The 26,847-nt window shown below is 39.4% G+C and overlaps 2 protein-coding genes across 6 annotated transcripts in view; both read right to left on the bottom strand.

The window, feature by feature from the left end:
• Positions 1-12,541: 12,541 nt before the first annotated feature.
• LOC129722213 (elongation of very long chain fatty acids protein 6) overlaps positions 12,542-26,847 on the bottom strand; it is a 51,289-nt gene continuing 36,983 nt past the window's right edge. For all 5 annotated transcript variants that reach the window (XM_055675507.1, XM_055675508.1, XM_055675505.1 and 2 more), the window contains exon 4: positions 12,542-16,457. In XM_055675507.1, coding sequence (XP_055531482.1) covers positions 15,830-16,457 — 628 coding nt within the window. In that variant the 3' untranslated portion in view covers positions 12,542-15,829. The remainder of the gene's footprint in view (positions 16,458-26,847) is intronic.
• LOC129722215 (uncharacterized) lies at positions 21,063-22,587 on the bottom strand. The gene has a single exon (XM_055675510.1). The coding sequence runs from the start codon at positions 22,169-22,171 to the stop codon at positions 21,584-21,586; it is 588 nt and encodes a 195-aa protein (XP_055531485.1). The 5' UTR covers positions 22,172-22,587; the 3' UTR covers positions 21,063-21,583.

Genomic DNA, 26,847 nt, shown 5'->3' with positions numbered 1-26,847 from the left:
GGTTTTTTCCGCTAGCAGCAGCATTTTGTAAAACAGAAAATTCAATTAACCGCTTCTATTATAAAACTTCGAGGCACCAAAAGGTGCCAGTTGCCTATTATTCTCGTTTACTGGTTAGTCCGTCCAGAGTTCCAGTCATTTTAGTATTTAGCAGTAGCCACCAGCATAACGGGTGAAACCGGTACGAGATGACCGGTACAATTTTGTTTTTCTTCCTTTCAGCTGCTAACACCTAGCGTCCGTATGTAACCGGTACGATTTAGTAATGGGGTGAAATGTTCGAACGATACCTTTTATACCAAGGCTTCGTTAGATAATTAAAAAGAAGGAGGGGCTACATAGATGATGAAATGGTAGAGACAAGTGTTTCTTGAAAGCTGCGCCGGCCGCTGTCGTAATATTAACACCAACACAAACATGCATTTTTGCAAGGTTTTTTCCGCCAGCAGCAGCATTTTGTAAAACAGAAAATTCAATTAGCCACTTCTATTACACAATTTCGAGGCACCAAAAGGGGCCAGCTGCCGAATATATCCTTGTTTTCTGGTTAGTCCGTCCAGAATTCTTTCAAAATAGCGTCCGTATGTAACCGGTACGGTTTAGTAATGAAACTGATGGGGCGAAATGTTCGAACGATACGTTTTATACCAAGGCTTCGTCAGATAATTAGAAAGAAGGAGGGGCTACATAGATGATGAAATGGTAGAGACAAATGTGTCTTGAAAGCTGCGCCGGCCGCTGTCGTAAAATTAACACCAACACAAACATGCATTTTTGCAAGGTTTTTTCCGCTAGCAACAGCGTTTGGTAAAACAGAAAATTCAATTAGCCGCTTCTGTAACAAAATTTCGAGGCACCAAAAGGTACCAGTTGCCGATTATACTCGTTTACTGGTAGTCCGTCCAGAATTCCAGCCATTTTAGTATTTTGCAGTGCCATTTATTACTAACAGCCACCAGCATAACGAGTAAAACCGGCACGAGATGACCGGTACTCTTGTCTTTCCTCCTTTCAGCTGCTATCACCTAGCGTCCGCATGTCGCTGGTGCAGTTTTGGAATCAAAATGATGGGGCGCCGGCCGCTGTCGTAAAATTAACACCAACAAAAAGATGCATATTTGCAAGGTTTTATCCGCTAGCAGCAGCATTTTGTAATAAAACAGAAAATTCAATTAGCCGCTTCTGTAACAAAATTTCGAGGTACCAAAAGGGGCCAGGTGCCGAATATATCCATGTTTTTGGTCAGTCCGTCCAGAATTCTTTCAAGATAGCGTCCGTATGTAGCCGGTACGGTTTAGTAATGAAACTGATGGGGTGAAATGTTCGAACGGTACGTTTTATACCAAGGCTTCGTCAGATAAATAAAAAGAAGGTGGGGCTACATAGGTGATGGAATGGCAAGGAAAAAATTTTCTTGAAAGCTGCGCCGGCCGCTGTCGTAATATTAACACCAACACAAACATGCATTTATGCAAGGTTTTTTCCGCTTGCAGCAGCATTTGGTAAAACAGAAAATTCAATCAGCCGCTTCTGTAACAAAATTTCAAGGCACCAAAAGGTGCCAGTTGCCGATTATAGTTTCCTGGTTAGTCCGTCCAGAATTCCAGCCATTTAAGTGTTTTGCAGTAGCCATTTACTACTAAAGCCACCAGCATAACGGGTGAAACCGGCACGAGATGACCGGTACTATTTTGTCTTTCCTCCTTTCAGCTGCTAACACCTAGCGCTGTCGTGAAATTAACATCAACATAAACATGCATTTTAGCAAGGTTTTTTTTCCGCTAACAGCAGCAATTGTAAAACATAAAATTCAACTAACCGCTTCTATTATAAAACTGCGAGGCACCAAAAGGTGCCAGTTGCCGATTTCTTGTTTACTGGTTTCCGTCCAGAATTCCAGCCATTTTAGTATTTTGCAGTAGCCACCAGCATCACGGGTCAAACCGGCACGAGATGACCGGTACTATTTTGTTTTTCCTCCTTTTAGCTGCTAACACCGAGCGTCCGTATGTAGCCGGTACGGTTTAGTAATGAAACTGATGGGGTGAAATGTTCGAACGGTACGTTTTATACCAAGGCTTCGTCAGATAAATAAAAAGAAGGTGGGGCTACATAGGTGATGGAATGGTAAGGAAAAATTTTTCTTGAAAGCTGCGCCGGCCGCTGTCGTAATATTAACACCAACACAAACATGCATTTTTGCAAGGTTTTTTCCGCTAGCAGCAGCATTTGGTAAAACAGAAAATTCAATTAGCCGCTTCTGTACCAAAATTTCGAGGCAACAAAAGGTGCCAGTTGCCGATTATAGTTTCCTGGTTAGTCCGTCCAGAATTCCAGCCATTTAAGTGTTTTGCAGTAGCCATTTACTACTAAAGCCACCAGCATAACGGGTGAAACCGGCACGAGATGACCGGTACTATTTTGTATTTCCTCCTTTCAGCTGCTATCACCTAGCGTCCGCATGTCACTGGTGCGGTTTTGGAATCAGAATTATGGGGCGCCGGCCGCTGTCGTAATATTAACACCAACAAAAAAATCCATATTTGCAAGGTTTTTTCCGCTAGCAGCAGCATAAACATCGGAAACAGAAAGTGACAACAACAATAACAACAAAGTCAGATCGATTGTATCCGTTAGTGTCGACTGTGCTTGGGAAGAGAGGTAGTGATTGGCTGCGCGGTATGATTTAGACAATCGATATTAATTACTAATTTTTCAATAGTGTATCTCAAACAAAAGTTTGTTTTTGTTACATAAATTTAACCGTAAAAGAATTTCTGATCGATTGATGCCAAAACCTCGAAAACCTGATTATAGATGACTGCAAAATAAGCGCTCAAAACCTGACCACTTTTCTCTGGTTTTCCCTGGTTGAATTACTAGATTTTCAAATTCAGGGGCCTAACTTCGATATAGACGTTAGTCAACGTCAAAAGCTGTTGATGACGTCGTACACTCGCATGATTGACTCTATTGAGTCACGTGCTGAAAAATTATTAATTTTCGTGCGTTCTTTTGATACCGAGAAACAAGATAAATTACTTCTCGAAGATAAACTAGATACGGTTGAAGCTATGCGTTCTTTATTTCATGAGACTGAGGTTAAGTTGTACGGCGTGATTGAGGAAGATGAGGTGCAATCTTGGCAGATGACTAGTGAGAAGTTAGAAGATATGTTTGATGAAATTCGGCATCGTATTCGTAGCACGTTGCGGGAATGTAACCAACCTAAGCGCGTAAGTGCCCAAGTCGCGGTTGCTCCTACACAGCAAACACAGTCGAAACTGCCAGAAATTCCCCTCCCTCGTTTCAATGGCCAGTTAGAGGATTGGATCTCCTTCAAGGGCCAGTTCAATTCACTTGTTAAACGCCGAGAAGGTCTTTCGGAGAGTGAAAAGTTGTTTTATCTAAAGGCCGCTATTCAAGATGGCGCAGCTCGCCATGTTCAATCTGCTGAAGACACGTTTTCGTCTCTCTGGAGAGCTCTTTGCGGTGAATTTGAGAATAAAAGGCTTCTCGTTGATAAGCACATTGCCCAGTTGTTCCATGTAAAGCCAATATTTCGTGAATCAGGGTCAGCGTTGCGATCGTTGATTAATGACGTGTCTCGTAATCTTCGTGCATTGAGCAATCTTGAATTAAAACTTGAACCTTTGTCTGAACAATTTGTAGTACATTTGATCTGTTCTCGCCTTGATTCTCGTACCAGAAAGGATTTTGAGCTACAATCGATCGAAAAGCAGTTACCGTCCTGGGAAAAATTGCTCGAGTTTCTTCAATCTCGTTGTAGATGTTTGGAAAATATAGAACACGAAAGCAAGGTTACCCAAGTCTCAAACCACGGTGCTCGCCAACAAGCAACCAGTAAAGCATTTCCTGTCAGTGTTGTTTCAGCCAAACCAAACACAACTTGTTTCGTTTGCAAGGGTGCGCACTATTTGAGTCGCTGTGAACAATTTCTGAAGCTAGTCCCAGTTGATCGATTTGCAAAGGTGAAAAGTTTTGGTCTTTGCTTGAATTGCTTTAGCAACAAACATAGAGTGGCAGATTGCAAGTCCAGCTCATGTCGTAAATGTGCACGTCGACATCATACCTTAATTCATGAATCTGAACCGAACCCAGTAAACGCTGGTGCTTCGTCTTCCACGACAAACACACTTGTTAGTGTTGTACCATCATTAACCACCACCTCACAATATGTTCTCTACACAGCTGTGGTGCAGATTGAGGATGAGTACGGGAACTCCACACAACGTAGAATATTACTCGATTGTGGATCGATGCATAATTTGATCTCCACGAGCATAGTAAACGCGTTACGTCTACGCAAATTCAGTACAAATATAAGCATAGAAGGTGTATCTGGAACACCAAAATTGATTAAGAACATGGTTGGAGCACGGATTCGCTCAATCTCTAATAAAAATGTTTCGATGAACCTGAACTTCCTAGTGATGAAACGAGTCACATCCGATTTACCAATACGATCATTTCCTATCGATCCCGGAAGAATTCCTGTAGATGTACAGCTTACAGATCCTCAGTTCAATCGGTCGAGACGAATCGATATGCTTTTAGGGATTCAAGCATTCAATGAATTATTCACTGGCCAATCATTTTCGTTGACAGACGATGGCTCGTTCTGGTGCAAAGAGACAGTTTTCGGCTGGGTGGTGGGAGGAGCAGTCAGTACACCGAAAGGGCGGCTTACTACTACGAACTTTTGTGGAGTAGTAACGAATGAAAATTTGAGCGAGCAGATCAGCAAGTTTTGGGAGATGGAAACTTTTCCCGAACCTCGAAATTTGACCAAAGATGAACGAGCAGCCGAACAAAGTTTTTTGGATACGTACCGAAGGTTATCGGACGGTCGATATGAAATTGGCCTACCATTAAAATCAACTATCGATTCACTAGGTGACAGCCAAACGATGGCTTTACGACGATTTGTCCAAATGGAAAGACGATTGATTCACGATGCTACACTACGAGATCAGTACTTAGCATTTATGAGCGATTATAGCGAGCAAGGTCACATGATCAAAGCCGAATATCCTTGTCCTGGTGTTTTCTTGCCTCATCATGCAGTGTTCAACCCCGCGAGCACTACCACGAAGACACGAGTTGTTTTCGATGCGTCGGCATCCACGACGAGTGGAACGTCTCTAAATGATCATTTACTCGTCGGGCCGGTTCTGCAACGTAAGCTAACTGAAATTGTGCTTCGTTTCAGGGCACCGAAGATTGTGTTTACTGCGGACATTACACAAATGTTCCGGCAGATTGTTATTCGACCAAGCGATAGAAAATATCAACAAGTTTTTTGGCGTGCGCAGCCTGAAGACCCTTTGGAGGTGTACCAACTAGCGACAGTCACATATGGCACAGCATGTGCCCCATTTCTAGCAACTCGAACACTGGAGCAATTGTGCAAAGATGAGCGAAAACGATTTCCTTTGGCGTCCCAGGCTGGGACTGTAGACTTTTATGTTGACGACCTACTAAGCGGAGCAGAAACAATCGAGAAGGCATTGGACCTACAGAACGAGCTTATCCAAATGATGGCTTCAGGAGGATTCAAACTACATAAGTGGGCATCAAACTGTCCTGCATTACTGGAATCGGTTCCGAATGCTGATAACGAACAAATTGCCTTTTTTAAGGATGAAAAAACGACACGTACCCTGGGTTTAACGTGGCAACCCCGACAAGACGTATTCTTAACAAAACTGCAAGAAATAGATTTCCACAACGGTCCAGTAACCAGACGAATAATCTATTCAGATATAGCCAAATTGTACGACCCTTTGGGCTTGTTGGGACCAGTGATCTTCGCAGCAAAGATACGATTGCAACGTTTATGGCAGCTTGAGGTTGAGTGGGACGATGTGTTATCCGATGATGAAGCTGAACACTGGACTACCTTTCGGAATCAATTGGTACAGATGGGAGAAATACCAATCAAGCGCGGTGTCCTTCCGTACCATTTCCCTTGCCAAGTGGAGCTTCACGGATTTTGCGATGCGTCCAATCTCGGTTATGGAGCATGCGTATATGTACGTTCGATTAATAATTCCGGACATTGCTCAACTATTCTATTAACCTCAAAGTCTCGAATTGCACCACTGAAAAACGCTAAACCGACAATACCGCGTCTTGAACTTTGCGGTGCACGTGAACTTGTCCGATTAATTTCAAATATAACGCACAATTTGAACATTACTTTTTCCAAAATTGTTCTTTGGTGCGATTCCACCACCGCTATTTCTTGGATAAAGACCGACCCAAGCAAGCTGAAGACATTTGTTTGCAACAGAGTTATCGAAATACAGCAACCGACCAAAAGTATGGAGTGGAGACATGTGAACACAAATGAAAATCCAGCAGATTTCATATCGCGTGGACTATTACCTAGCGAGATCCGAGCATGCAAGCTTTGGTGGTTTGGTCCGACATTTCTGACCAAAGACGAGACAGACTGGCCTGTGAATTCTCAACAACTTCCGATAGAACAGCTTCCAGAATCGTGAAATCCTTCAATGAGCTTCGTGGTCATCGATACATCCGAAAAATTCATCTTGTTCGCCAGGCAGAGCAGCTTTAGGCGAATGCAATGTGTCATGGCATTTGCACTGCGATTCATCGACCATATTCAGCGAGGTAGTCACAAGGATCATCGATATGGGCAGCTCACCATCCAAGAATTAGACGAGGCAACGAAGGCGATGATCAGCATAGCCCAGAGAGAAGCGTTTCCCAGAGATTTCCGTTGTCTTGAATCTGGTCAGGTAATTCATCAACAGAGTAAGTTAACTCAGTATTCAGTGTTTCTAGATAAAAGTCGTTTTGCTGTGATGCGAGTTGGTGGAAGGAATCATAATGCTTCATGGATACCGATACATCAGAGGCATCCCATGATATTACCACCTGGTCATCCATTCACACATGCAGTTGTAAGAGCATATCATGTTGAACTTCTGCATGCTCCACAACAGCTATTACTCAACGCGTTGCAAAGACGATATTGGTTAGTACACGGTCGCAGCACTGTACGCTGGGTCATTCGACGGTGTGTTACTTGTTTCAAGGCGAAACCAGTGACAATGCAACAGATGATGGGCAACTTACCGAAATCACGCCTTGAAGGTGGCTACACATTTCGAAATACTGGAGTGGATTTTTGTGGTCCTGTGTATGTCCGTCAGCAAAATAAGCGGTCAACTGTCGTGTATAAGGCGTATGTGGCAGTCTTTGTTTGCTTCGCCACGAAGGCGATACATTTAGAGCTGGTTTCCAACCTAACGGCGGATGCATTTATTGCCGCATTACAACGCTTCATTTCACGCAGAGGTAAATGTGAACGATTGTTTTCCGATAATGGCCTGAATTTCGTTGGTAGCAAGAACAAGTTACGAGAAATGTACGATATGTTCCGGTATCAGCTTTTGAGGCACAAGCTGGACGATTTCTGTTCAAAGGCAGCCATAGACTGGCACCTTATACCGCCTAACGCTCCACACTTCGGCGGATTATGGGAGGCAGGTGTACGATCTGCCAAATATCATCTTAAGCGCATAATAGGGACGGCTAATCTAAATTTTGAAGAGTATGCAACCGTTCTTGCGCGCATCGAAGCCGTTCTAAATTCGAGACCGATTACACCAATGTCGGTAGACCCTAACGACGTCGCACCTTTAACCCCTGGGCACTTTTTAGTGGGACGACCTTTAACGGATATTGCTGAGCCCGATGTCACCGATCACAAAGAATCAACACTCTCCCGTTGGCAGCGACAAACACAGATGGTGCAACATTTCTGGCGTCGTTGGTCAAACGACTACATTACGACATTGCAGAATCGCAACAAATGGCACGAACGTTACCCAGTGAAGAAGAATCAAATGGTCATCGTACGTGAAGACAATCTCCCTACCATGCAATGGAAACTCGGCAGGATCAGTAACGTCATTCCGGGCCCGGACGGTCTAGTGCGAGTTGTGGACGTGCATGTAGGCAATAAGCTGTTCCGACGACCAATTGCCAAGCTGTGCCTTCTACCAATAGCAGACAACTTCCCATCGGCCGACAACGATTATAATGATGATTGAATGATTGAAATTTTTCAATTTCAATGGGGCCAGCATGTTCAGAATTGAAGCATCTTATAAAATTAGTTTGTAATATGAAACCTAGAGGGAAGCTTTCTTGTTCTAATAAATCGATGTAGAGAGATAAGCACCTACCGTAGAGATAAGCTATTTTTGCTCTCCTGAGCTTCACTATGAAATTCTGAAGATTAAACTCTCTCTTGGCTTTTGACCACCGTACGATAAGGTTGTGTTCCTTTCAGGCTGTCCGGAATCGCCAATACGTTTCTCGTGGCCACTGATAGTTCGCTCGTGTGTGCAGTTATCGAAGACTTTGAACACAAGATTTGTATACTAAGAAACACAATCATTGTCTTGAAAAGAGTCATAGTGTTTCAGAGTAACATATCTCAAAAACAAGCTCAACCCTGCTAATTTTATTCTGGCGTTAAATTGATGCATGAGTTTTAAATCATTTGAAATGCCATTTTTTGTTCAAAATTTAATAATGAGTGATCATTACAGTGTTAACACATCGATAAATAACAAATACCAGGATTCAGTTAAAAAACGAGAACGGATTCGCACTATTTTAAAAAGAAGAGGCAATGTCACAAAAACTGAGGAGTCAAATTGACGCAGACTATTTTTCTGGAGTGACGCCCGGGCGGAAAATTTTGGAGTTAAATTATTCTTATAACAACGGCGTTTTTTAGTATTGTCGTCACAAATACTGCCTGCTACATAAAGCACCGTCGTTCAAGCGTGGCAAGTTAAAACGATTTTTCCGTAGGAGTTTGAAGATTTTAGCGAACAAATTTTCTCTGAATCGCTGCGAACCTGGGATTCCAGTAAGCATGCATGATATGGAAAACAAGTTATGTTGTAACTTACAGCTTCAACTCGGTAATCGAACCAACAACCAATACAGGGATCGAGAACATAGTGTATACGATCAAACACAGTTTCGAGATCCGTGTGAGTCGATAGCGGTTACTCGCTAGACTTGATACACGCTTCAAAATAGGATAATAGAAGTGACGGACATTTCGTAAAAGCCTTAGGTCGTGACCATACAGGCGCGGCCTGCGCTGCGGAGGTGACTCGTCCTGCCGCTGGTAAATGTATAGCTCTACTTAGGGCTGTACATTAGCCCACGGCAAGGCGAACCATTTTCACACCAAATTAGTCTAAGTTCATGAAAACAAAAAATAATTGACCTGTTGGGACGTGGAAACTGTTTTTTTTTTTTTGATACTGATACACTAGAGAATGCCACAGTAAATCGTTGAATTCATGTCGTCTGTGCTAGCGTGTTACAAAATTGACCAACATTTTATATATACAATAACACATTCTCGTGATCAGACAAGACCACTGAGATTTCGGATATTTTGTGCCGAAACATCAGTTAGGTCAAATTGAGATCTTCGAAAAAATGTGATAACTATCATTTTTTCTAACTGAGCACTCAGTGGTACCGTTCTCTATAATAAAGAATGCATATTTTACCTCATCAAATCGATCACAATTTTATTGCGTTTTTACCCTTTTCCTCAAAAAACTTCAATTACCTCCAGGCCCGGATTTGAGGGGAGGCAAAGGAGGCAAATGCCCCGGGCTTCCCGATTGAAGGGGCCCCCCTGGTCCTAGGGCGACCTTTTTTTTGTTCGTCCCCTTCCAAAACGTTACCTCTAAATGTTTCAAGAAAAGAGGGCCTCACAAACAAATTTGCCCCGGGCCCCCCAGCTTCTAAATCTAGCCCTGATTACCTCACTGAAATTAATTCATTACTGACGGTTTGTGGAATGGCGAAGATTTGAGAGGAAAAGCGTAACGCGGAAGGTTGCTTCTCTAAGCACGATGCGAGAAGCTTCTACCCGATTATTGAGGGGTTATATACCTTTTTAGTTTTCAAAAAATCGAAAAAAATTTTATAACATTATCTTGAACTGCAAGAACATTGAGAACATTTTTACAAATTTTCATAAAGATCGGAGCAATAGGGAGAAAGTTAGAGCGATTTGCAACACGCCTCGCTACGGCCGCATAAGCTAAACTAGAAATTTTAAACGCGATTATCTCGGAATAGTGTTTATCGAAAAATGACTTTGCCGTGATCCTGATTGCGGGAACCGATTTCCTTCATCTTTTTTTTTTTAATTTTCGTTATTAAATTCGCCGGTCCTTGAACGATCGTTTTTTGAAACATACAGTTACATTTCGCCGCAAAACAAAAATTAGTTTAACTTTTAGCGCTCAAAACGTGAATTTTTTTTGGAAAAACGTTCCCGTTTGCACTGAAAACAAAATACTCATAAAAGCGATCGCTCGAGGACACGGCACACTTCTAAACTAATGAAATAATATGAGTTTTTTGAATTCAGTTGACCCGCTAAGTCTCTATCAGGATCACCGCAAGCCTCTGCGAAAAAAAGCATTTCGGGGAAACGGCCATTACTTCCGTAATAATTGATATATCTCAAAATCAAACATATTTTTTTGTTGTTGATAAACTGTACAATCAGAAAAATATCACTTTGAGGCAATAAAAATGGTGTTATGCACTCAAAAATAAATTAAAACTTTCCTCATTTTTCTCGACCAAAAAGGTATATAACCCCTTAATGGAATCAGAAACCGAAACGTTTCAGCCCCTGTCATGTGCAACGATAGCGAGGGAAACCTGATTACCGATAGAACGGAGGTGGCCAGGCGTTGGAAGGAACACTTTAGTGTGCTGTTGAATGGAGAAGAAAACAGCGTAGTCGAAAGGAGCAGGATGATGGTAAAACTGTGGACCCACCATCCATGGACGAGGCCACCGCCTGGACTGTAGTAATTATCAGGGCATAACCTTTCTCAACACCGTTTACAAAATTCTCTCCCGTATTCTGTTCCATAGATTGAAGCCGTTGTCGGAGACCTTTGTTGGCGATTACCAATGCGGTTTTCAACCATGCGACAGATCCTCGATAAATTTCGAGAATTCAACCTGCAGACGCACCATCTGTTCATTGAGCGTACGATACAGTTAAGAGAAATGAGTTATGGCGAATTACGCTCGAATATCATGCGTCAGGATAGCCGGTGAAATATCCGACTCCTTCGTGACGTTAGATAGTTTGAAGCAGGGAGACGAGCTGTCAAACTTATTGTTCAACATCGCATTGGAGGGTGCTATACGACATCATTGGTATCAATCGTAGAGCCGTGGAAGAGGCATCTCAGGAGGGAAGCTGCGAGAGTAGGATTCATCTTTAACTCAGTTAAAACGAAATACATGGTGGCTGGTAATGAGCGTGGTAGTCCGACGGATGTTCGTGCTAAGGTGGTGTTAGATGGGGAAACTTTTGAAGTAGTCCACGAATTTATTTACCTGGGTACATTAGTGAAATGTGACAACGTGGTTAGCCGTGAGATAAAAAGGCGGATAGCAGCTGCAAAAAGGGACTTCTACGGATTGCGTAACCAGCTGAAGTCCCGTAATCTGCAAACCTGTACGAAACACTAATTCTTCCCGTGGAAGCATGGACGTTGAAAGAGGCCGATAGGCGAGCTCTTGGTGTTTTTGAGCGTGGGATTTTGCGCTTAATCCTTAGCGGCAAACGAGAAAATGGTGTTTGGCGCAGACGCATGAACCATGAAGTGTACCAGGTGTACAAATCGGCGGATATAGTTAAGCGGATAAAACTCGGTAGGTTGCAGTGGGCTGGGCATGTAGCTAGAATGCCGAAGACTATATTTAACAGAAATCCCGATAGAGGCCGTCGACTTCGAGGTAGGCTCCGCACTCGTTGGATGTGTGCGAATTGGAATAAAACATCTAGAATTGAACTAGCCATAGAGTTTTATTGCAGAAGTCGAGTTGACTCGACTCGCCCGTTCAATGGGACGAGTTGCTCATTGAAGCTGTAAGTGGCTGTGATACGGTTCATAAACCGTTGCGCTGTAGCAGTTGAGAAACCCCCCTTTACTATAATTTCGGTCAGATGCAATTTGATTTGAATTAGTATTCAACTTTTTATTCAGATAACAGTACATATATTTGAAATATCCCTGCTGGTCTCGAGGTACGATGCTGGCCTAACAAACCAGTCGTCGTAGGTCGAGTCTCGGCTCCGGAGAGACTGTTAGTGTCAGTAGAATCATGAGCCCCGCAATTGCCCTGTACAATCAACAGTTGGCCACGAAGTATGTGGTGTATAATAAACAAAAGGTCAAGTATGAAATCGGAATGTAGCGCCAAATCTTGTTTATTTATATTTGAAATTTGACCGCAAAATATTCTATGAGTTTGTTCATACGATTAGTGTGCAATTGTACTGTACACTAGCAGTTATTTGTGAAATCTGTCTGGAATGACAATAATGTCAAGTTTCAGAATTAGAAAATAGTATCTAGGATTTGTTTTTGCAGGAGGCGGTCATGCATCGGAAGTTGAGGAAACAAGCTCAGTTTTCAGTTCTTTATTGCAAATAATTAAACAACATAACACCAGTTTTATCATTTCCAATTTATTTTTCACTAGTTGCAATGCTTCATGTTGATTTGTATTCATCAGCCTAATCAGCCTAATAATGAACCATATGTTTTGTTAACATTTTACTTTTTAATTAAACATTGTTTTATTATTATTCAGCCACCTTTTGTTGCAATAGTTACGAATGTAGCGAAGTATGATGAAATTTGTTTTGTATAATAATAAATAGTTTGTGTGTATTAAAGCTTGTGTGTTTCACACTTAAAACAGAACTAGCCAAAAATTATACGCAAAACAACACTCATTCAGGATAATTTGTTCAAACTTGTTCGGTTTTGATCTCACAAAAATGTCATGTCGCGGATAAGCCCGCAAAATATATTTATATGGTTTTGTTTTATGTGATAGGTCTGTTTTCTTTATATCATATATAAATGCTGCCGTTGTTGCTCACCCGAAAAACGTCCATTGCGATGGAATGTTATGCCAAATAGCAACGCATTATGTACTTTAGCAATCATCTCTAGAGAATTTAGTAGAGAAAAGCCTAGGTTTGCAAACGCATAGGAAATTCTGGAGGAATGAAGATATTTACAATAGATAATTGCTTCAGTACTTGTTAATAGGTTTGCAAGCTATCGCAATGTTTTGCAGCAGCACCTTTTGGTTTTATCTTTTTATTTGTCGTTTGTCTGAGGAAGAACAAAATTTCAAAAATAATGCAATTCAATTCTTCCATTTAGCTATAACTACATGCTCGATTTGTTCATATGCCATGTTACCTGATTTACACGCTCTGCTACCTTAGCAAGTTGAAGGCGATTTACTGATACATAATGAACTAGTTTGTTTCTTGATGGTTTCTTCTGTGGGACGGGATAATCCGTAGGTTTGTATCGTCTTTTTCGTCGATTTTAGAATTTTGGGATTGATTGGCTTACTTCACATGTTTCTGTTTTTTCAGTTTAGTTATTTATTAAATTTCATTTTTATTCAATTGAATGAAGTAGATAAAAAACCAATAAAATCAAACGCTTGGTTTTGGTTGTTTCGGACCATTAATTATTGTACAAGGAAAGGGATCTGCTGCTAGAGAATTAGAAACTAATTTTATCGCTTTGGAATATACATATGACGATCGCACATGTTCTTTGATGTGTTAAGAAAACAGGTTTTATGTTGGGTGAAGATTTTTTCTACAATATCGTTTGCACTGGCTTCCAATTCATGTCGCCTGCGAGATTTAGTAAGAAATAGTGCATAAATATGCAAAATACGCAAATAATGAAAAGTCGTACGGGAGTCAAATCATGCTGGTATTTAAGATCCCCTTATTGCCTTAAAACTAGTATCGCGTTTTTTAGGAAATCTGATTCAATCGAGTCAGTCGGCGTTTGGTATATTCGTAAATACTACATTTATATCCCAAAACCCTGCCCAAGACAAAAAAAGCTGGACATCTCTAATTCGTTCGGCCCTAGACCGGTGAACGGTCCGTTAGCCAAAAAAGTAAAGTAAAGTAAGTATATCCCAAAACAAACAAAATTTAATTTATTTTTTCAATAAACCCGTAAACTGCAATGTAATCCCTTGTTTGAATTTTAATTCAAACTAATAACTAGTGATTAATAGAATCAAATTATTCCTTCTCTCTGCAAAAGTGCTGATTCTAGCCACATTTAAATAAAAAATAATAATTCAAATAACATGGTTGAGAATGATTTGCATTGTTCAATCCATTTTAAATTGTTCTGATTAAGTGTTCGATCAGTTCGCGTTCAAAAAAATGTACGGAACGACGAAACTGAAAAAAATACTACTGCAGGTCATATCAATCATATGTTAGCTATTCATTTTTTACATATGTCGCAAGGTAAGCGATTTTAACGTGTGAACATTTTGTGATTCTAGACAGTCCACTAAGATGCTGTTAAACATAGTCCAATCCCTCTCCTTATTCGATCTAATAATTTTACGAAATATGTTTAAATGTTTATGCCTATCAGAAATCGTCATATGAATAGAACTGAAATTTGCGACCATTCAAATTACAGCTATTAAATAGAGCTCTCGAATATCAATTCTCAGTTACGTTCTGTGCCTAATTTTTATTTCAAAACTGGGTAGCACCTATCTGGCTGTGAATTTCGCGAATATCGGTAATGCTGATAATATTCTGCCTGGATTCAGGATTTTCAACAGTCACTAGCAACACAGTTTGTATTTAGTAACTTAAACGTGAAAAGCTACCAACAAGTTTAGGTCAAAAAAGACCAAAAATTGGAATACACAAAATGGTCCACCAGATTTATACAGGCGTTCAACAATCCTGAATACTGTGTAATAACAAGGATTAGCGTGTTTTTTTTTCTAAAAATAATAAATTCAACATAATTGATAAAATTAACCAAAAGAAGCAGCATGGAAAACGATACTTATTTAAAAACGGAGGCAACTGTCCAATTTCTAGAATAAAGTTAAATTGTAGTTGCTAACTAGAATTACTCTGCCTTACAGTTCAGTATTTGTTTTGAACCCGTAATTTTCCCTATGTATCTCTTTTTCACTTAGTTTTTATTCTCTGCATTTATACAGATTGGAGCATTATTAAACATTTACAATTTCAAATCACTAAATATTTTCATTTTTTCCATTTTTGAGACTCGAAAGTTGGAATGATACCGACTATAAACAATAGTGCAAAAAAAAACTTTCAATCTGATTCTCTTTTTGTAACTTATATCGAAATAATAACTGGCATAACAAAAGACCAAATTGTTTCTAGAAAGGTTTTGCTAATCTATTCCGATGACTCGAAAGAATCAGATGACGTAACCATTCTGCTTCTGACCCGGAATCTTAGTCTAGTTATTTTTTTTATGAGCCATGTTCTCTTAGACTTCGTCTTGTTGCTATCGTGTCAAATTGTGGGATGAACTCTATGCTTCAGGATGACTTGACTTCTTCCTTGTGGGACCATTGTACAGTTCAGCTAGCTTTTTGCGCAACTTAGTTGGAAGTAGGTACAGAAAATAACTTACTTATTTGGCAGGCCGCAGATTGAATTATTCATTGAGTCTTCTTTTTATTTCAACTTAATTCAGTAGGTTTTAGCGCATGTGGTGATAACCGAGCACTGTACTGCGTTATTAAACTTCAACATAATCGGCAATTAGAATTGTTTTAACGAAATTTGATTTCTTGTCTTGTGTTTTTCGTACGTGTGCAAATGGTGACGAGTTTACAGCTCAGCCACATCTTACTGTGCCTTGACTTTGTCGTTTTGTGCTGCCATCGTCTGTAGATTGCTGCTGATGGGTGCAGCAACATGTTTGATGCTGTTGTATTCTGTGGCTTCGCTACTTCTGCTAGAAGTAGACTTAACAGAACGTTTGCCTTTACGTGCGTTTGTTGAGAGGTAGGTCTTGTAGAAGAACCGAGCAAATAGAACGAAGTAGCTGAAGTACATAGCGATGGAGAGCTTGATGTTCATCTCGGAAATGTTACAACTGCCCTTTCCGGCAGTTTGCAGAAAACCGTGGGCCCACACATTGATTGCGCAGCCCACGACCATCTGGGTCAGTTGAAGAGCCGTTATCACCATGGCGATCGAGCGGGGCGGTTTGAAATTTAATGCTCGCAGCGCATAGTACGTATACATCACCGAATGAACGCAATAATTCATCACAATGAACCAACGGGCTGATGCAGTGTATTCGGTATAAGAGAACCATGAGTACATCAGGACAGTGATGTGGTGGTACCAGTGCAGGAAGATCAACGGCTGTTTCCTGAGCACAATGAAAACCGTGTCACCAAGTTCGGGCAGCTTGGAAAGTACGAACAGCCACGTCCAGAAACCACTGACGCGGTCATGTTCGATGAAACTGAAATGGACAAAAATGTTTCAATTAATTATAGGGTTTACAACAGTAATTAAAACTTTTATTGCTAATCATTATAATCAAAGAAATAGAGCGAACACATGTATTGTCAGGCAATGATCAGATTTTATTAAGTTCATTGCACCCCTACCTCTGATGAGTTGATTTTCCGCCATACTCAAGGTCTCAAAAACTACCCGTGGCTATGCGCAACAGCACCACCAAGCGCTCGTTGGTTTGCAACATACTATTTCGCCAAATAGCTTCAAGCAACGTGCGCGCCGCTTATTTTTGGATCAAGGCGATACAGACAGATTCGGTGTTACATCATCTGCATCGCAAAACTAGAAAAAAAGCTGTAATTGACTACGATATGACCATGAAGCGGATTAATCTTCTGCTCCTTTTATAACACAAGTGACTTCAAGCTATTTGCCGAACTGTTTCGAATGCTAAAACAGTTATAGCCCACAAAAAGAAACGAATTAAATATTATTAAAATTTCACAAGTTTCTCGTTTTTGAGTCCAATATTAATTATGTAAATTAAATCCAAACTTGAATACTCGATCGATAACAATAGTCAATGAAGAAATCTGTAGATCATCTGGCTATCTTATATATAGTCGAAGATAAGAATGTTAAAACAAAGGATAAAAAAAAATATTTCACAAATTTGTATCGTATTTACGTATCTTTTTTCATTCGTATGTTCACAATAGGTTGTCAATTAGCTATTCAGGACACCAGTCACCTGAAACATGTCGTATAGAAACTGTTCCTGCTCTCGATGCGGTAGCAGCGGAGTAGGTTATAATTAACCTTGTCCACGCAAAAGGCAACAGTCCTGAATGTCCTGTTGCTGGATTCGCCTAATGTATTCGTCGTAGAAAAAAAGTCATTTGAATTTCTTCACGCGATGGCTTCTATTTTAGTTCCAAGCGTCATAGGCTGTAGTAAGCAGCGGGTGGTTGAACAGTGGGTAATCAATTCAATCAGGTTAGGCTTTGGTATATTCTGTTGACCGGAAGTAAAATAATATTATGAACAGGGAAATATCAGCACCTGTAGAGCAATTGTGCAAATGTAGGCGAATCTAAATAAAAAATGGATTTCTTGCGTCGAAAAGGAACACGGAACTCCATACTCAATACGATAGCTTATCAACATTTCGAACAAATCTTCCCACTTGGCAGATACTTATTTTTATCGAGTGTTTATTTACTAAGACACGATTGAATAAGCAATAAAAAAATTTGTATTCGCGGATTAGCTTTCTTAAAAAATATTAATATTATCGAACCTTCGTCAATCTGTGACGCAAATAACTTATTACGATCAAGGGGTATTATTATGGTTGCGCAGTGCTGTTTCTGGGAAGTGTTGATATTTTTTAGCAAAAATGCTGTACATTAAGGATAATTTTTTTTTAAATCTCTTTCCTACACTACGGTATATTATGGGTACATCAATGTTTCCTTTTCAAATTCCAAACACCTTAACTCAAGTTTATATCCATCAACACTGTAAAAAAATGTGTAAGTCTATAATAAACAAAACTAATACGAACAGAGGCATACGTTTCGCTCAGCGAAATTGCCGACTCAAAACTCTCATAACCGCTTCAACCATTTAGCCAACCAATGACGCAAATGTGTGCCTCGAATAACTTGGATCAGCTTTCAGTGGGATTTTTGCATCGAGAAGTTTCTCTTCAACCGGCTAAACTTTGGAGTAGAGCAAAAACAAAAATCGTCGATTCAGGCAGCTTTTTGTAGGTGCTTTGACTTCTGACGAAGGCTTCGATAGAAGGGATGTGTGTGCGTTCATGCTCGACAATTTTTTTTTTTCATTTCGTGTTTATTCTTTGCCATGTTGAAAAATCATGCAAGGCGCAATTACAATGCAATACATCCGTTCCTAGCTTACTCATCACCATTAGCGTAATCAGCCTATAAGGGTTAAGGGGGATTAATACTGAAGTAGGATTTGGACTTCACCAGCTTATTTTGATGAAGATATTTAACTTATTTTTCATTTCAATCCTTTATAACATAGTAGTTGCTAATTAATCATATTTTGTCATATTTTTTTAGCTCTTGTCCACGGCCTTCCTCTCGTGTTCATCACTCAACTGTTGGTATTGACCGTGCTTCTTGAACCAAGGTCAAACGCAGCAAACTATTCTGTACAAAAAAAAAACAGAAAACGGTCCCTGGCGAAGGAATTGTTTTTTCGTGTTGTTATTTATCGGTGAATATTTATTTTCTGTTTGTACTTATTTTCCCCAGCTGACGTAAGTATGATCGCTTATCTTGATGATCAATTTCTGCTTGCTTGGTATTCTAGTGCTACCTTTGTCACATCATCTTCATACCCATGTTGTTTACATTGATCAAACGACAATTCTGTAAAAATAGTGTTGTTTCTAGACTCTTTTTGCATTTTTTGTTTGTATTAGGAGGTAACCAGTGCTAACAACTTCTTTTTAAAGTGAAATGATGGTATAAAAATAAATAAAATCGGTTGCGGTTGCGGTAAGTAAATTCCAAAACATCGAAATTTTTTATTCCTCTAATTGTTTTAATTCGAAAAGTAGTTAGTTGTTAGATATTGGCTCACCTCAACACCTCTTTTTTATAAAAAATGTGCATGAATTTTGACGGTTCGTTTAGTAATTTTAGCTATTCTGGAGAAATCATGTATATTGAAGAGCAAACTTTACTAGTTTGCTATTATATCACAAGAGCTGCTGACTGAAGATTAGTAAAATTTTTATTAACGGTAGTTTTAGTAGATCATCAAATATGTTAGATTCTTTTCACGTTTTTAATCTAGTTGAACTGGAATAGTAGAGAGAAGGATAAAGTAAACGAACTTTAATGCCAGATTAACGGAGCCCTTTTGAGAAAGCCCTGATTTGTGAATGCACAACACGGGTGATCGATCGACATTGAACAAAACGCAAAACTCACCTTACGATATATGGAATAATTCGCACTTATTTACCAGGAACCGGTTTAGTTGCGCTACCGGCTAACTATCGACAGTTAGAACGTAGTTAAATAGCGGTTTAGAGCTGGTGTTACACCAGATAACCATTCTTTGCATGAACAGCTGTTGGTTTCCCAAACACTACTACTTGCAATCAGTGAATGGCGTATAATCCGGTTTCAGTTTAATTACTTCTCCCCGATTGACAAATTGCATCAGTTATGCTACCTTGCACTACGGTTATTCACCGAAACACGTGTCTGCTCCTCATATGGAACTATAAAATTCAATGGCGGACTTCACCAGTCGTCAGCTCAATTTTATCAATCAAACAATAGAGAAAATATGTATCTGTCTGATGATTAGGGGATGCTGATTGTTCTTAGTCATTACCGGATACTGGAGTAAAAATCACTGGAAAATATATAATCTATTCGTTAAACGCAACTGGTCTTCCGATAAGAATGGCGTTACATCAACTTTCGATTCCCCGGTAGATAAGGCCTTGATAACGGTGAATCAGTTTTCAGTTTCGCTTCCTTTTGAGCCGCACTTCCTGAACACCTTGAGAATACAGAACGGAAATACGGTTGTTGTTACATTGGCTAAGAAAAGCGGTGGACAGGCGGCATAGTATACAGCATATCAAACCAGAGGATTTATTATCCATAGTTTCACTGGTTGACAGGTGCTTGTATTGTTTATATTTACGCGTATCTAGGCCTTCTCTCTTGAAAAGAAAACAGGTTCCAAACAACCGGCGGTCGCACTGTTTTTATGTCGTGGCGAAAGAGTTCAAGGAGTGCTACTTGCATTTATCAAAAGTCGTTGTAGTTAGTAAGATTATCTATACTGGAATCAAACTAACTGCGGATCGATTTTATATCTTCCTCTCTGGATTTAAATATAGACAATCGTTTCAAACCATAACCGTGGTGAAAATGATCACCTAAAAATTTGCCATAGGAAGCTCTGATCTTACAACACTAGATAATGTTTTCTTGTCTTCAAATACAACTTTTGCGGGATTCACGTACCTGTCAAAGAAAATCTGGTTCCAGTTAAAAAAAAATCATTTGCAATGTTCATTTCGAAAACAAGCATATAGCCAATAGAATGCACAGGTAATCAATTCATTCCAAAATTAGTCAAAGAAACTTAGAGAATTCCCGGTTTTATTTCATAATATTGGTTACAATTTAAAAATTCCATAATGATACGTAAATATCATACCATTAATTTTTGAGTATTTTTTATTGAAAATACTTTTCACATTGAAAATCTGTAGCAAATGTTTTTTTAAGAGAGACTTCTCCCTTAGTTAGCTTCACCAAATTCAAGCGCTTTCAGAGCTGTCGCAGGCGGCACACACAGATTCCAAGGGTATAAGGATAGTAAGACTCGACGCAGCAATTTTCCTCAAAATTTTCAGCAGAATCGTGGTATTGGTGAAAGAGCTTTTTTTTCTTCGCCATAGGCGACCATTTCGCTTCTGGGCGCTTTGGAAGACTCTCACAAGGTATCGATCACATAAATTTTCCTTCAAAATAAAACTTTTTGATCCAAAATCGGATCAAAACACGGGGAGTTCCAGATATTTGAAGTTATTTACAAAAGATTTTTTTGTGTAAACTTGATGTACCACTCGACTCAGTTTGAAGAGCTGAGCATTTTCAGTATGCGTGTGTGCATGTATGTATAACTTTCTAAACTCACTCAATTTTTTCAGAAATGGCTGAACCGATTCTCACAGTCTCGGTGCCAAAAGAAAGATTTCATAGTAATCGGACTTTTAGTTCAGACTCTATGTTTAAAAATTTGAAAAATCACGGAACTCCAATATCTCAGAGACAACGTAACCGATTTGGACACAATTAGTATAAAAAACGGGCTACATTTTAAACTCTCAACTAATAAAATTCACGCAGATTACACTTGTGGTTCAAAAGTTACATAAAAAAACGTGATAAAAAATGTTTTTAAGCATATTTCTCGAAACATGTAAATTATCTTACAAGTAATAGCATTTTTTTTCCTTGTTGGGGACATTATACCACTGCGACCAGTACTTAGATCTATTGTGGTGTGTCCTCTTTTGCTTTACGCCTTTTCTTGTATAGACGACTATTATATGTTTTAATAGTCACTATCGTGATTGAAGGCATTGTCCCAATGTGGTATTATGTAACGAATAAAATTTAAAACATTGTTCGGAGAACTAGCCCATATTTCCCAAGGTTCTAGAAGTCCCTTATCAAGAAATTTGCGCCGTTTGGTGAATATTGCTGGGCATTCACACAGCAAATGATGAGCACTTTCACTCTCTGTGCGACAGAAGCGACAATTGTCGTTTTCAAGCCTTCCTATTAGCTTGAGATAATATTTACTCGGACAGTGACCAGTGATCAGTCCAGTATAAGTACTAAGATCCTTTGAAAGGTTCAACAATTTTTGTGCAGTCGAAGCGTTGGGCTTGATGTATCGTTTTGCGTGACGAGCTATTGTAGTGCTATCCCAGTTCAGCAGCACCTGACCTTTTTCCCATTCTGATAGCTCCATCTTTAGTGGGCTAAAAGAAACCCCACAGAATGGTTCAGGACCGATAAGTGTCGTGGCTGATCCAGCTCTTGCTAGTTCGTCCGCCTTTTCATTTCCTTCGATGCCACAGTGTCCAGGAACCCAGTGAAGGTTCACCTTGTGACGTGTAGCTAGTTGCTGAAGCATTCTAATATATTCCCAAACTAATTTTGTTGTGCAAGTAACAGATTTCAAAGCATTCAAGGCTGCTTGACTATCAGAAAAAATGCATATACAGTGCTTTTTCGCTTTTATCAACAGTCGTTTTTATCACTGTTCGCCAAATTCACCCTCGATTTTCTCACGTTTTTTTTTTCGTTTATATCACGCTTTTTTTTTTAAAAAAAAGGTTAAATCAAGAATAATGCACTTCCAGTAGTAGAAAATGCATTCGAAACATCATTTTCACTTGTGCCTTGTGTCCTTGCATGTGTATAGTTTCATGAACTCAATTTATTTGATCAATTTTCTAAGGCAACCAAGTGTCAAATCTGTTACAAATAATTTGTGTCATAATTTTGAGAAAAATGAACCGTCAAATAGGTATTTCATTGACTTCGAAGCAAAAATTACGTTTTATTCGAGCAGTTGAGAAGAAAAATCTGTTAACGACTCAAATAACCCTACAGTTTGGTCCTCATAGAGCGTGGATTTAAAAATTATAAAATCTAGCGGTTCCACAATTTCACATAAACAAGCATTAGATTCTACTAGCTATGCCAAAGAATGGGCAGTACAAATCATATTGATATTGCATGTATGATAGGCGGGAGAAAGTTCGCGAAAATGTAATGGAGAAAAACATCATAAACTAACCTTTTCTTGTTTATTCATTTGTATCTTGAACTTATATCCCCTTCAACCATGAAAGTGCATCATTTTACTCAAAATATCATAAATTTCAATTGAATCCAACACAAAAAATTAAATTTTTATCATTTCGCTAAATTCACGGTTGCGCCAAATTCACGGTAAAATTTTTTTTGACCGTGATAAAATCGAAAAAGCACTGTATTAGCATTTCGATATTTTCTTTTTAAACACTTAACATTTTTTGCCGGGTCTCGGTAATTTATTGCCGAGAACAGCACCACTGAGTACTCGGTTAAAAAAATAATGACAGCTGTCACATTTTTTCGTGAATCTCGGTTCACCTAACTGATATTTTGGCTCGTTAATATTTTGTGCCGAAACTTCAGTTAGGTTGAACCGAGATTTTCGAAAAAATGTGACAGCTGTCATTTTTTTTCTAACCGAGCACTCAGTGGTGCCGTTCTCGGCAAAATTACCGAGACCCGGCAAAAAAATTTAAGTTTGTAAGCAGATCGAAGCACATTCCAAAATGGCATAGATTTCAGCTTGGAAAACAGTAGGCCATTTGCCCATCGCCACTGAACAACTTACTCCAGGGCCTGATATACCAGCCCCTATTTGATTTCCCATTTTCGAGCCGTCAGTGTAAAAAAATTATAGAGCCATCTCGAGTTTTGGGCCCTCCACATTCCCATTCATTACGACTTGGTTCAAAAACATTAAATAAATGGTTGAAATCATACCTTTTTTCCATCAAATCTTCATTTTTTAATATTAGAGGATTTATATAAAACTCTTTTAAAATGCTTAGGTGGCCATTTAGGTCTCCTTCAAAAAGATCTTTTGTGCGGGAGAGTCTAATTGCACTTTTAACCGCATCTAGTTGAATAATTTGGGATAAGGGCAAAAAATTGAGAAGAGCATCCAGGGCTTTGGAAGGAGTGGTGCTCATTGCCCCTGTAATAGCAAGTAATAGCATACTATCATTCGAAAAGTACTAGAAATATCTTCCAAATGAATCAGGACTATCAGTATTTGACCTTCTTGGCGAAAATTGTCTTTTTTAAGTGTATAACAATAAATCATGAATCGTAGAAAAACAAAAACAAGTTTCAATTTTAATATTTGTATGTGTCTGTGTACTTGGGTGTGATTATGTATGTTTGTATGTGAGAATGAATATTCGTATTCTATTATTACTCTTTTCTTATAAGAGTTAATATGCTAAGTCATTTTAACTAATAAATTTTTGCACCAAAAGTTTCGGTGATGACAACAAGAGTATCAAAACAAAGGAGAATCCTACTGCACTAGCTCAAACGCAATGGATGTAGATCCCTTACCCCCGCTCCTCCATCTCCGACCATATCCCTCCCGCTCAATCCCCTTCTGTTCCTGTTTTAATCACCACTCGTCCCATGCTTTAACGAGACGAAGCGGAGAGTAACTTTTTTGTCTACCTTTGATCCAAAACAGGGCCGAAGTCAAAATCGTTAAACATTATACAAATCTCGAAAGACTTGATGTTACACTACTTTATCTCGGCAAACTTCCCAACAGCTGATCGAACTCGGCGATTTTTTTTGCGGACGTCAGCAATATATTTCGACGAACATTCGGAAAATATATCGATCTACCGTAAACCAGCAAGCATTGACATTTCATTTGCGAATGTTCTTGAAAATTTTGAATATTTTGAAGAATTTATCAACTGTTGAGTTTTTGGCAATAAAATCTAAGCGTGAAGGCCGCAACTAAAATTTTGACCGAACAAGCTACGTGTCGTGGTCAACGATGTAGCTTGTTTTGAGCTCGAGAGTACCACGTATAAGTACCCACATGAGACGTGAAGATCGACGATGTCGTAACCGATTCGAGTTTGTCTGTGGTCGGTGTCGGCTGCTTCATAAATGCTGATTATCCTAGTGTAAAGATACTGGACTGCAATCGCTTGCGGTTCGTGTCACTCGTCGGTAGCACAAAAGTATACACTCCGTCAGACTCGTTTCGTGTTACGTTTGCCGAATCTGCATAGTAAAACCACGTCTGCCTGTGCGTTTGTATATACTTATCGATGAAAACTAGTGGAACCTTACCTCGCTTGCAAACTGCCCTCGATTATTCATCACTGAATCTGCACTCTGGAATCGAGAAACATTCCTTCGGGACTTAAAAAAAAGTATCTTGCCCTTGAGCGATCATTTTGTGCATTGTGTGGCTGCTCTATGCTTCATCGAGCACCTTTTTCTAGGAGGGCTTGGAAACGCCGTAAACTTCACGTTTCTTACAGCCTTACATTTAAGGCCAATTGCAAAAATTTTACGGATAGAGCCAATAGATATATTCAGATTGGTGGTTACCATTTCCACCATGTTCAATGTTCCTCCACAACTCGCAACGACTTGCGGTGTCATTGCAAAGCGGAGCCGGCAGGGCGAGAGTATGTCTCCTGGTATGTTTTTTTATGGTTCTATGAACAAATTCTCGCCTAATCCTACACAGTTTTAGACGTTTGAATATTGTTAGAAAGCGGTCACCAGCAAAACCTACGACTACCCGAAGTTGCTCCACGGTTGCAAGTATCTTAAATTCAATACTCTACTGTGTTCTTTCCGTCAGTATTCTTATGTGTATAAATCTGCGAGTCCTCATTACGTTATTCTAACTAGTATAGCAATTATAAAAATGACTTGATTTGTCATAAAGAGTTCATCGGGGTATTGTAGAATACAGCTTAAGAATAAACCCATGCTAAAGTCACTTAACACCGAATGACCTGATTCTAATTAAGATTCGAACTCACGACCACTGGTCCACCTGTAACCTTGTGGTTATGAGACAACCTTCAATCCATTCAATTTGATTTAATGGTACCATTACTTTATCGTATACCGTTTGGAGAGATTGTTAGGTTTCGATCAAGATCAAGACCAAGAAACTATGGTCGAATTATTAATCTCAGCAAAACTGTAGCACTAACGTTGCAGCTGTTTTATGCCGTGGGAATGGTCAGTGATGTCGGTCATGACAAATGACTTATTAAGAAAAGAATTGTTGATATTTTCAATTCACATTGAATGTTTGGGTTTTCTGTTTCTGCTACTAATGGTTTTTTATGTACGATTGGTGAAGATCCGTAGATTTAATGTCGTTCGGTCCTACAAGAATCGCGTTTTTTTATTGAAAATTACCGTTGTTTGAATGTAGTTCTGGATGTTTTCAATGCGTTCTTAGTACAGTACATGCGAACCAAAACAAAGATTTCTTACTTTTCGATAAAAATTTTGCTATGTTTACTCCATTCTTGTTTTCATTTTTCTACAAGGACTTATCCCTTTGATGCCCATCTATAATTCTATAATTTATCTCTATTTGACAAATAACGAGCTGACAGAAAAATATCTAATTTGACGGTCAACCAGTTTCTGTTGCTAGCTGGGTCTTCGCTGGCAATACCTTAAATCACATTAATTCTATCAATATGGTCGGCGATCATGAACTTTTGCGGAAGAGAAGCCAAGCATGAGCTCCATCGGTGCACCGCCAAACATGGTGGCAAGCATGCATCACGCCATCGAGCAATCTAATCATTTGCTTTTGGCTAGCCGAATTAAGCTCATCGGCAGGTTTTTCGAGTTTCGATTGATAACAGTTACGGTGATAACAGCGGTTGCAAAAAGATCAAAACGCACAACGCACGTCTCTCGATGTTGAAATTTTTGCGACGTAACCTAGAAAATCATCTGTTTTCGCCGATTATTTAATTTTTATGAAACTTCAAACAAAACAAACCATGAATGCCTTCTTATGCAACAATGTAAACTTGTTTTGCTCTGTCAACTTTAGTGCTTTTGCCTCGGTGTAATGAGAAAAGTGAAATGTTGATGCTGTGCGGTGATACGAGTATTAGAGTGGTCACAATTGCAATATTCATACTATGTACTGCTGTGACCTCAACAATTATTATTGGCAGAAAAATAAAATTGAGCCTTTCGTATGTATTCAGGAAT

This window comes from Wyeomyia smithii, chromosome 2 (genome assembly GCF_029784165.1).
Source record: "Wyeomyia smithii strain HCP4-BCI-WySm-NY-G18 chromosome 2, ASM2978416v1, whole genome shotgun sequence".
NCBI lineage: Eukaryota > Metazoa > Arthropoda > Insecta > Diptera > Culicidae > Wyeomyia > Wyeomyia smithii.
The sequence above is the reverse complement of the archived record's forward strand: the minus strand, read 5'-3'. Positions and strand labels throughout refer to the sequence as shown.